Source organism: Triplophysa dalaica, chromosome 17 (assembly GCF_015846415.1).
Source record: "Triplophysa dalaica isolate WHDGS20190420 chromosome 17, ASM1584641v1, whole genome shotgun sequence".
Lineage (NCBI taxonomy): Eukaryota > Metazoa > Chordata > Actinopteri > Cypriniformes > Nemacheilidae > Triplophysa > Triplophysa dalaica.
In genome coordinates this window covers 16754252-16766444 of record NC_079558.1, presented here as the reverse complement: position 1 = coordinate 16766444, position 12193 = coordinate 16754252, and the positions used below count along the sequence as shown (strand labels likewise).

At 36.4% G+C, this 12193-nt stretch overlaps 1 protein-coding gene across 6 annotated transcripts; it reads right to left on the bottom strand.

Moving 5' to 3' along the window:
* On the bottom strand, positions 1–12166 carry btbd16 (BTB (POZ) domain containing 16). Of its 6 annotated transcripts, none has more exons than XM_056771496.1 (19): positions 12084–12147; positions 11887–11957; positions 11665–11757; positions 11425–11467; positions 11152–11308; positions 9377–9482; positions 8971–9059; positions 8564–8692; positions 7193–7324; positions 6948–7059; positions 6393–6462; positions 6129–6259; positions 5321–5440; positions 4963–5048; positions 3824–3906; positions 1992–2066; positions 1615–1716; positions 212–400; positions 1–122 (listed from the first exon to the last, which is right to left on the bottom strand). In XM_056771496.1, exons 3-19 carry the CDS (start codon positions 11685–11687, stop codon positions 57–59), a joined length of 1713 nt encoding a protein of 570 aa, XP_056627474.1. In that variant the 5' UTR covers positions 11688–11757; positions 11887–11957; positions 12084–12147; the 3' UTR covers positions 1–56. The 6 variants fall into 6 exon arrangements, with proteins under 6 accessions (XP_056627474.1, XP_056627475.1, XP_056627472.1 ...); XM_056771497.1 differs by having other exon boundaries at positions 11665–11691; positions 12084–12100; XM_056771494.1 differs by having other exon boundaries at positions 11665–11957; positions 12115–12166.
* Positions 12167–12193: the final 27 nt, after the last annotated feature.

Genomic DNA, 12193 nt, shown 5'->3' with positions numbered 1-12193 from the left:
TACTGTGCTATAGTAGATTTTATTGTATTTTATTGGAACTGACTGTTGAGGCAACATCAAAATGGAAATGCTAGTGCAAAGGTCACCAGAATGGGTGGAGAAAGTCCTTCAACATTGAATGGCTGGTGAAGAACATAATCAAAGAAATTATTCATTTAGCATTCTATCATAAGGTGTAATATTTTCATTGTCTCTTTGCATATGTTAGTACCTTGCTCCTGCAGCAACGCTTCCATAAGCCAAACTCTTGATTGACAGCTCCACTGCTGTGCTCCTGAAACTCACCGTTGAAGTAGCTTTGAACTGTGATGTGATAGCACACCGATCGATCAGCCCTCATACAGAACGGACGAGTCAAAATAGAAGACTGAGACAGAGCAGGGTCCCAGTGTCTCAACCTCTAGAAAACATAGAGAGAGAGAGACAGGAAATGGAGGGAGAGAAGAACAGGAGTGTAAAAAGGAAATTCAATTCATATTTACAGTATGGGTAATGTATTATAGAAACAGTTTACACAAAATTATCATTCTATTATCATTTTCATACGCTTCTCTAAAATAGACCTTTAATATCCATATTTACTATCTAGTAAAAAACATATCATGATAAAGGTTCACACTGTAAACCCGGATAATGGCAAGTTCACACAACATGATTTTTAAGGGCGATTTAAGCCCGATATGCCAGTTGTTGAGCTTGCCGACAAGGTTGAGCTGTGATCGAGGGCAAAACAGCATGAGATCAACCCTCGCCAATCATTATGTGTGAACTAGTAAATTACTCAACAAAGAGGCTCCCTCACGCATCTGATGCCTCGCAGACGCCAGACAAATGTCTTGCATGATAATTTTAAGTTAGCAGAACTATCAAGTTTTGAGGCTTTTGTACTCATAAATGTTAATTCCTTTTAAATTTTAGCATTTAGTAAAGTAACTTTTTTATTTACAGTTAAATAAAAGAAAAGTCTAATAAGAAAACCTAAACATTTCAGCTACAGCAACAATTAACAAACAGCCTTCCCAGTGAGTGATGTAAACACACACGACAACTATGGCACCTCCCACAAACTAAGCATAAGCACCACTCTTCAGAAAGATGATAACCCTCCGAAAATACAACACACTTTTCTAAAGATCCAAGATAAATGGACATTCATCATTAACAAGGCTTTTTCCTTTCTAAAGACTCATAAAATAAAGCTTAATCGCAATGCACGCAAAGCATTCTGGGAACTGAATTAATTCTCAACTAATCGTCTTGAATGAACTTGTTTAAATTAATTTATACTAACTCAAAAATAAGAATTAGTTACAGGAACTCAAAATATTTACGTTAGTACAATTTTGTGTATCAAATTAAGCTTACACTACTTAAACTATTGAATTACTTTGAACAGTTGAGTTTACAGTGCACCTTTCATGCTCCTAAAGGAGGAGAAAGTCAAATGGGTTTGGATGTGAAGGACATAAGGGTGAGTAAATGCAAATGATACGACTTTGTGAGTGAACAAGTCCTTTACATTTATTGTACCTCAAACTGCCATCTGATAGAGACTTTTGGGAAAACTAAATGGTACAAAGGACTAGATGTGAATGAAGCTGTGAGAGCTCTGACCTCAATGGAGAAGCTGTGCGTATCTGATTCACCCACGTTAACAGCTTTAAGTAGAAAGTAAAAGCCATAGAGGTTGATGGTTTTAGTACACCACTCTTGTTCCTAGTGTAACAGTGAAAAACACATAAACACAGAAAGCACAGCTCTAAAGCATACAAATGGAGAGCACAGACATTTAGGACTAAGCATATATTGACTTTCGCCAAATGCAACTGTCGCATTTGATCAAGCTGGATGTCCAATATAAAAACGGGTGACTTAAGGACAGAAAAGCATGTTATTTTGGCTTTAGACACTCTCTTAACAAGATTTGGGCCATGTATGACATTACAAATGGCTTGAAGAACAGTGTGAAAGTTTTAAAAAGTATACCGTACCACATCAACCATCATTCCGAATCGTACTGCTTGTTTGGAGAAGTCAGTCATGGTCATGTCCCCCCCCTTGTAAAGCTACAGAAATATCACAGACATTAACACTTCATAAATACAGACCAAAATGTACCTGTCACACATTTATGGTGAAGGGAAGCAATAATTTTGATTACATATTTAAAGGAATGTTCCAGGTTCAATACATGCATGCTAAGCTTTTAGGAAAAATAACATCCCTAAATTTGTAAACGCAAAATATTTTTTATTTTTTTTGAGGAATAACTGTTGTACTCAAACCAAAAGTGCATTTACCTACAAAAGTTGTAACTGGAAGTGTGATTTACACAACTATACAGCCCAAATACCACACATAATGCTACAATAAAAAGTAATATAACTGTAAAAATAACCATTTCCAAAAACAAAATTTATGGATGACATTTGGATTTTAAACCCTCACAGTGCACAAGATCTTAAAATATTATTATTATTTCATTTTTTATTGACAGCATGCCATATTGTACCTATATGTTTAACATAAAAGCGGAGGTAACATGCTATTTCACACATTCTGACTTCTTTACACTGTTTAACATGCTGGCCTCTCATGCTTAACATGGTCAACTTGTCAAAAAACTTATTTTTGTGCTCGATTCAGTCCGCTAAGGTTTGTACAGGTTTAGGAAGGTATTTTTCGAACACGGATTCCCGTTTCATAACAAGGGTTCTTAGTCCCTTATTAGACAATTCTCCCAGAAAAGCACGCCCACACATCATCCAGCGAGCGAAAGAGCACTCCAACGCCACCATATTTGAAATGATGATAGGAATATGGTGTTAGAAATACTGCACTGTATTTCAAAATGTTGTCACAACAAAGCAAATAAAGTAAATTGAACAAATAATTTTTTGTAGGACTCAATATATACTTATTTTAATTTAGTCAACTTATATATTATTTTTTATTTGAATACGATTAATCCTTACATATGTGACCCTGGACAAAACCTTTTTTTTTTTTTTATTGAGATTTGTACATCATCTGAAAGCTGAATAATTAAGATTTTTATTAATCTATGGTTTGTTCGGATAGGACGATATCTGGTGGAGATATAACCGTTTAAAACTCTGGAATCTGAGGGTGCAAAATATTGAGAAAATTGCCTTTGAAGTTGTTAATTAGAGGCACTGTAGCAGGCCGTCCACTCACACAAATATTACGTTTTTCTTTATTTATGATATGAAATTTGCAAAATATCTTCATGGAACATGATTTTTACTTAATATCCTAATGTATTTTTGGCTTTTACTTGAGCTACTTAAGACTGGTGTTGTGATCCAGGGTCACTACATATGCCGCGTGTCCCCTTGCATGGAATTCACCATGTTGTTTCTACTGTAGACTTGAACGGACAAACTGCTCTGCAGAGTGCGTGTTGTAAATAAAAGAAGAAGCGAAAACAAGACGACATCTTAGTCCTGTTTCAGCCACCGTAGTGCTTCAAAAGGGAGGGGTGGAGTGAGCCGTTGGTTGCAGTTAGCAACCTCACCTCTAGATGCCATTAAATTTCATTCACTGGACCTTTACCTCAAGAATACATATATTCTAATAATAAAAGTTGAATTTAATTTATTGAACTTGTCAACTTGGCTAAATAAAAAATCAGTGTTGCATGAATTAATTTAAGTGTAGATAATTGTTCAACCTTAACCAGCTAAGCAACTCTAAAGTCTTACTGCATCGGGTTGCCTTATTATACCGTCTATACAGTATATCATTTTATTACATTTTCTCAGCTATTTATTTTCAACAGTGTGTGTTTGTGTTCACTTACATTGTGATAATGATTGGACAGGATGTGAAATAAGCAGGCGTCAGGAAACACTCTGATGTTGTGCAGCTCCTGCAGATGCTGCCCTGTGACATAAAGACACAACTATCTCACAAAGACCAGCTCTGACAGCTATATCATAACAAAAACACATTTACATACTGTACACATTCACTCTCTACCTTCTACATGCTCTGTTCAAATTCTGAGAAGTGAATCATGATCATCCACCAGATGAAATATTGTTTTGACAGTTTGACTACATTGCAAGATTAATTACATGCTGAAGTTTAACATTTTGAGTTTTCCCGAATCCTTTTGGTCATTATAAAGTTTGTGAACAAACAGATATCATTTTAATAATAATAAATCACCTGTCTTTTATGTTCAGAAAAACTGGTGGTCTTACTCAGACCGTTGGTTAAGCCAGAAGTTTGAAGTGATCGTTCACCCGAAAATACAAATTCTGTTATCATTTACTCACCCTCAGGTTGTTCCAAATCTTGTTTAAACTCTTAGCACAATAAATTAGGATCAGAGAAAGTATTTCAACATAAAAACACACATCATTGTCATAATTGTCTACATGTGCTGGTAAACTTCTGGATAGTCACACACTGGGTGGGTGCTGTTGGTCCAGGGGGCAAGATTCTGAGTATGGCTATAAAGATTATGCTATATATAGACAGTATTTAACCTATATAAAATTGAAATATAAATACTTCTGTATTTCTCAAAAGTAAGTAAACCCCTTTTCTATTACATTTCTAATAATAGTGGCTTTGGCCCTGGATCTCATTTTAATTTTTAAGGAACGCATAGTTATTTATTCAGCCTCATATCATTCCAAACATGCATGACTTTCTTCTGCAGAACACAAAAGAAGATATTTTGAAGAATGTTGGTTACCAAACAACACTGCCCCTCTATGACTTCCATTGTATGGACACAAAAACAATGAGACATTTCTAAAAATATCTTTTGTCTTCCAATATACAGAAACAACATGAGGGGAAATAAATTATGACAGCATTTGATTTTTTGGTGAACTATCCGTTTGACAGAATCCAGATAGCAAAGAATGTTAGTTGTGAAAACAGGAAATTATCAGATATTTTTATATTAAAGAGAATATCACATACATTCTGTAATGCCATGCAGTCGAAGAGCTTGAAATATAGTGATGTATCTTTGTCCGTGAGGCTGTTCCAAGAAAACGCCTGTTTCCCTGAACAAGAGAAACACGTTTTGGAGGTAGGCTAGGTAATTACACAACATATGCGCACAAACCGGCTAAATGGCATCAAGGTTATTCCAAATGGACCTGGATCACTGCAAATTTGATGTGACTGAATTACCGTTATCCTCAACACATTCTGCATTATATGTTTGGAATTATCCTAATGCACCATCTGCTCTGTGCCACTCCGGGCAGGTAGATTAATGTTGCCTCTGACACTATAACAGTGAATCTGTTATGGATTCCAGGAAGATATCTACCTGCAGAAGAAGTTGATGATGGTGCTGTGTGCAGGTAAGGTTGTTCTGAGGGGGTTCAGCTGCAGGTAAAGCCAATAAAGTACCGCTCTCAAGAGATCGTACTCACCAAGTGTAAACAATCTACACAAAAAAGACAAAGTAACCTTATTAGTTTCCTGTTGATTTACCCATCTGTTCATTTTCATGTGTTTTAATAGTCATTATGTCTACGGAAGGTCATTTCAAGTACAGAAAAGTGCTTAGTGAACTTGCTGGAAACAAAATTGATGAGATGCAGAATACATGTCTTAACTTAATTCAATATAGTTTAACAGGTAATGGAGGAAATCTCATAAGACCAGTCAAGAACACTTTTATTCCACAATTCACCCACAACTCGAGTTCACCACAAAATATATGAATAAGATAACCTAAAATAAAATTCCAAACTCATATGACTTTCTTCTACTGTTTAACACAATTGGGGGTGTTAGAGAGAATGTTAGACAGAGATTGACATCTCACAGGTATAGTTCACCCGAAATGAGCCCTTTGAGATGTATCTTAAAATAATATATATTTTTGGTGTTCCATAGATAAAAGAGCCATAAACAGGTTGTGAATGACTTAAGAGTGAATAAATGAACTAAAAAAATCTTCAGGTGAACAATAATTTTTTTATATATTCAGACTTTGGGGTAAAATATGACTGTGAGACTCCTAACATTAAAAACATAACAGACTATGAATTTATTATTATGTTGATAGCAACGTTTGTGATTTATCACTGATACACTAGCAATGGCCATGCTATGATAAAGTATGTCACCTTGGACTAAGCAAGGTCTTGAGCAGGAGGTCAAATGTCAAGTCTTTGAGGTTTACGTGACAGGAGAGATCAGTCACTAAGAACAGCTCCAGCCATCGCTCACACGCTCTCTGGAGGGCTGTATCTTTAAACTGAAAAACACAGACATAAGGTCTCCCCCTGCTGATCATTTATAGAAAAACACCATGATACTGTCATCAAAAATCTTCAAATGTCACATGCTGATGTTATGACACGGCCTGCTGTAACCCTCTTTAATTTTACCTTACAGGACACCTTATGAAAGCGACACACAGTGGAGGATGAGATATTGGTCATCATCTCTGTAAGACACCTGTCAATCATATCCATATTACATTTTGCATCAGCCTCAGGATATAATATTATAATGTAGAATACAATATTAAACATTTTAAAATGTGTCAAATAAAATATGTTAGGTTTCCACCGTGTAGAACTTTTGCTTAAAAATACTGGAAGTCGATGCACACATGACCAAAAGAACTATGATGCAATGGCGTAGCTGAAACACGGCTGGGTGGAACACGTCTGATTTTATATGAAAAATATTTTGCAAATAAATGCAGTGCCAAGTTTCACATCAGGTTCCACCCAATAGTGCCGGACACGCAAATTACACTTGGGTGTGGACTTAGTACTTAATCAGTGATTAGTATAGAATCTGACACATTACGTACAATCTAAGGTAATACTGTGTTTATGTCTTTCGGTGTTTGCGGGAGAAACATTTTGCATGACCAAGTTATTTATTAACATTCCTTAGTAAAAAAATTGAAAAATGATCATTACAACACTCACTTCTGGAAGAGATTTGACATCCCCAGAAACACTGCAGTAGAGATCACACCCTCTCCCCATTCATCAGGCCATTCCTCGGGGTCATAGAGCGTCCGCAGGACAAATGACAGAGCTGGACGAGAGCAGAAATTCTTACACAATTCTTACTCCTTGCAGTCATTTTCTGCACTGTCATCAATCAACATCACAGATCACAAACGGATGTGACAGCAAGTCAAGAGGTGATGGGTGACTTATGCACTTACCCTCTTTAGTGATGGAGGAATCTTTGACAGGCAAGCGGAGAGTTAGCGGGCCACTGAGATTCCACTTACTAGAAACCAGACCTCTCCCATACCTACACAGAGAACTTCCAGCTCTGCTGCTCTGTCCACTCACTGCAATCAGAAGAAATTACTCAACCTAATGTGTCTGCATTCAGCTGTCTTAAGCCAACCAATCCACAAGGGTGGGCCCCACATACTTTTGTAGTTATGCAAATAACAAGTTGTTATCAACAATGTTAAATGATTAAATGGATAAAATGACTCAAGAAGCTCATAAATTTGTAATAATAAAAACAAAGAGAAAATTGTCTATTAATTATGCATCTTCTCTTTTGCATTATTTATAAGGTAATAATGCTCCTCAGTAATTATCCTGTGTATATTAGAAACTCCCTTGTAAACACACAGTCCTCGCGGAGTGTGAATTATAGTTCTATGTAAGGGGCTACTATTACATTTGTTTTTAGATTTTTGGCCTTTGGTGTTCTGACTTTATATCTCAGTGTATTATAAAGTGTAATGTATAAATGTATTAGTATTAGTTTAATTTAGTTATCGTCATAAATGTGTGACGTGTTATAAAGTGATGAATAATTAAGTATATATGTAATAATTGTTATTGCTGTTATTTAATTTTTATGTAATTTAATTGATTACAAACTAGTTTAAACAAATTTGTTTTTGCTTTAGATTACAAAAAGTTGTTTAAAACATATGTCATCTGATGTATTGAATTGAAATTTTATGAAATCTTCCCGAACCACCTTGAGTCCTGTGTACAATACGGCCTTAAAGGGATGCTTCATCCAAAAATGAAAATTCTGTCATCATTTACTCACCTTCGAGTTGTTTCTAAATTTGTATACATTTCATTGTTCTGATGAACGCAGAGAAAGATATTTGGATGAATGCTTTTAACCAGACAGATTTTGACCCTCATTGACTACCATAACAGGAAAAAATATGATGGTAGTCAAAAGTGACCTCAGAAATGTTTGCTGTCCTTCATTCTTCAAAATGTCTTCTTTTGTGTTCATATATAGAACATATATAGGAGTCAATGGGGCTCAAGATCTGTTTATTTATAAGCATTCTTCCAATATCTTTCTCTGTGTTCATCAGAACAAAGACATTTACACAGATTTGGAACAACTCGAAGGTGACTAAATCATGGCAGAATTTTCATTTTCGGGTGAATTATCCCTTTAAGACCTTTTAAGCTTTTTATGAAAACAAATGATCAAATCACTTTAATTCAACTTTAAGTACCAGTTCAATTCAGCATCGATAGCAAAATACATGTTTATTCAAATGTAACTTTGAGTCTGTCTAAATAGCAAATAACTATACCTCCTCTCTCCTGAAGATGTGCAACTCTTTCCCTCTTCCTGTCGGTATACAGCTCAAATAATGTGTCTGAATTATTCAGGAAAGGCCAATGTAACTCCCATTTGCCCCCCAGACACTCTAGCACTGCGTCTATGAACATGCACGGAGAAGACAGATATTATTTAGTTGTTTTATTCTACTATGGCAGTGTTTAATTCATCTTAACGGTTAGCATTTAAGAGTTTAATATCTACGAGGGTTATGTTGTGTGCCAAGTCTAAATCTAGCACCTTCTCAACAAGCACGACAATTTGAGCTCTGTAGCTCTAATGTAAGATTAGTTCTACCCAAGAGTCTATAAAATCAATAGTGATTGTTTTGGTTGCCCGAGTGAGTAATGAGATGGAATCATCAATACTAGTCAATACCTGGTTTAGCTTTACCGGCCACTCTGTGAGAGAGATTGTGAAATTGCTTCTCTGGGGTGTCAAGGTTTGAAGGCCATGTGACTTCACTGCTATATGTAAAGGTAAAGAGAGACATTAATGCTACATTCATTAACTCTGGATGCATACACACACACGTTGTTACTTTAATCCCCTCTGAGCCCACAATGCCCCACTGCAAAGTGTCCTGCGGCTTTCCTGGCCAAATGGAAAGTTGTCATTCTCTAATGTACTATCCGCCCCGGTCCTTAGTGATCGCATGCATGTGGCCTGGCAGGTATCCCACAGATGTAGCCCCAGAGTGAGATAAACTGTCTCCCTCTCTCCCCAGCCGTCTCTCTCCTGCTAAACAGTTGTCATGGAAGTCCACTTGCTCCTGGCGGCATACCAGACACTGGTGTGTTGGCTGGCTGACAGCGGGCGAACCAGTCGTGGCAAAGGGGATTGTGTGCTGCCAGTAGTATCCTCACGCCAACGGAGTGCCACGGGGTCAGCTGCAACATAACACACAGTGAGAGAAAATCTGTGTGTTCAAAAATAGAATGAAGTGATCCAGATATGTTTGAGCAAACATATGTCTTTGTTTTGTGACAGATGGCTGCTAATGCATCAGTGAAACAAAGACTCGATTTGGGACTATTAAAGAGTAAAACAAGGAAGTTACAAAACTACGACGCTACATTTTGAAATGGTGTTTTGGGGAAATAATCCATCCGAAAACAGATGTTAATCGTTGAGTGCACAGCTACCGTCTGAAATTGTAATTATAGCATTTTCAATTAATTGGCAACTGAACAATTTGTTTTTGGAAAATGTTTTGGAAAACATTTTGAATACCATTGTATTTTTTCCTACTATGGGAGTCAATGGGTTGCAAAATCTGTGTGGCTATACGCATGCTTCCAAATATCTTTCTCGGTGTTAATCAGAACAAAGACATGTATACAGATTTGTAAAACTCGAAGGTGAGTAAATGTATCCCTTTAAATATACAATATAGACTATAAAGACAACCAGAAGGACCATTCAACCCAAGCAGATGCCTCTCAACTATGCACCACCATATTCTGATTATTTGGATTAAAAGCACCCACAGTAATCTGGCACTAGAATCAAAAGCCACAATGTCCTTCTTAGTTTCTGCTTGGTATTGAGCATTTATATGCGTAACTGCCAATAGGTCTTAACCCCTCTGGTGACAGACCCCTCTATGTGCCCATCTCTAAATTCATGCCAGGTTTGTGACACCAGGTTGACGAGGTTGGCACACAGTGTTAGGATTCTGGCAAAGTCAATAGTGCACACGCCCTGCCCCTGTGGCTCATGGGTAAAGCTAATATCATTAAGGCAAGTTGGTCACTCCTTGATATCAAATATGAACACCCATGTTTAACACAGTATGAAGTGTGTATACCAGTGGATATCTTGGTCTGTGTTCTTAGTTTTGTTGAAGAAGGAGGTCGTATAATTCCTTTAAGTTCTCAAATCCAGCTAAGGCATTGACATAAATTTATAGTAGCCAATGGATTTTTAACATATTTCACTTTTTTCAAGTTTTTGTACATGTCCGTACTATCATGTCTTTGCTACAAAAAGGCTATTAAATATTCCCACAACATTTCTATAACTTAATAAAAGGGTACAGTTACATTTAAAGTTCAACCAAAAATGGAAATGGTGTCATCATTTACTCACCCTCTTGTCATTTCAAACCTGTATGACTTTCTTTTCTCAGCAAAAAAACAAAGATATTTTGAAGATTTTTGTTACTGCCATCTTTTCACTTGCATTGGTTTTGTGTCCGTTCGATAGAAGTGAATGGGTGACAATGTTGTTCGGTAACCAACTTTTTTTCTTTTGTGTCATACAGGTTTGAAATTACAATAGGGTGAGTAAATGATTCATTGTGGGTGAAATAACCCTTTAATGCAGGTTTTTGTTTTTTAAACCTATGCTGTTTTTTAATAAGAAACATAAATTACAACATGATATGTTATGATTTTAAACATGTTTTATGATATTATGCTGTATTATTTTATCTTTTGGTACTTATTTAAACCACAATTTGCAGAAGTGTGACCATGTACAGTATGCAAAACACTAGAATACATAAAAAAATTAAACAAGATAAGTATGTAAATGTATTATGATAACATCTTTAACCTGATTTGATATTCCTATTTGATAATTGAAGTGCAAACTCCTCCGCCCGCCGAACCTGTGCCTGCCCCAATAGGTCACTGCCCACAGTGCCAGTCAGCTGCCAGCGGTTAGTGTGCCCAGTTTGTGTGCGCTGACACAGCAGTGAGCGAGCTGCCACCTGTTACAATCATAGAAAAACGGTACAAATAATAATCACGTGGTGCATCATGTTAAAATATATCAACTTTATGTCAGAATTGCAAAGCGAAAATAGTTCAAATGTTTCAAACTTACACTTTGTTTAGACTTTTGCTGTGAAATGTGGGAGCTGATCGACCTGAAATAAATAAATAGGTTTGTGTGAATTGCAAAACCAAATTTAAAGGAATAATATTTTTGACAATTTTTTTAGCTTCATTTATTTACGGTAGTGCTACCCATTGTTCTCTATTTAAAACAGTTAGGAAAATATAATTATCATATATGATTTATGATTTATAAGAAAAATCATTCATCCATGACAAAATAACTCACCTTGTATGAGGTCTGGAATGCATATTGCTGCAAGATAATGGACTCCAGTGAATAAACGCTCCCTTTATTCCCAAATCCTTTCAGGAGTCCTGACTGATCGTGCTCCCAAACATTCAGGGAATATTAAAAAAGGCTATACAGCTCATCTCAACCAAAAGACCAAAAGCCACTAAACAAACTGTGGCAGTATTGTAGAGGTCGATGAATAGAGAAGACACTAACTTTAGCAGTGTTTAGGGCCCATATCTACTGTTGACAGATCCTGTTGCTAGGAGATGTAGGGGTCACTTGACCTGTCAAGTAATTACACAATTTTTACAATATGATCCACTGAAACTTGCAAAACACATAACAATTATACATAAAGAAACAAAAGCGTGACTGTTTTATGATAAACAATGCCTGTACCAAAATACAACCTGCTTAAAACTAAACCTAGCGTTTGCATACAATTCCCACAGTTCAAACTGAAACAGGTTCCGCCCATTGCGTTCAAGTTCAACTCGCTTCCTAAACTAACCAATCACAA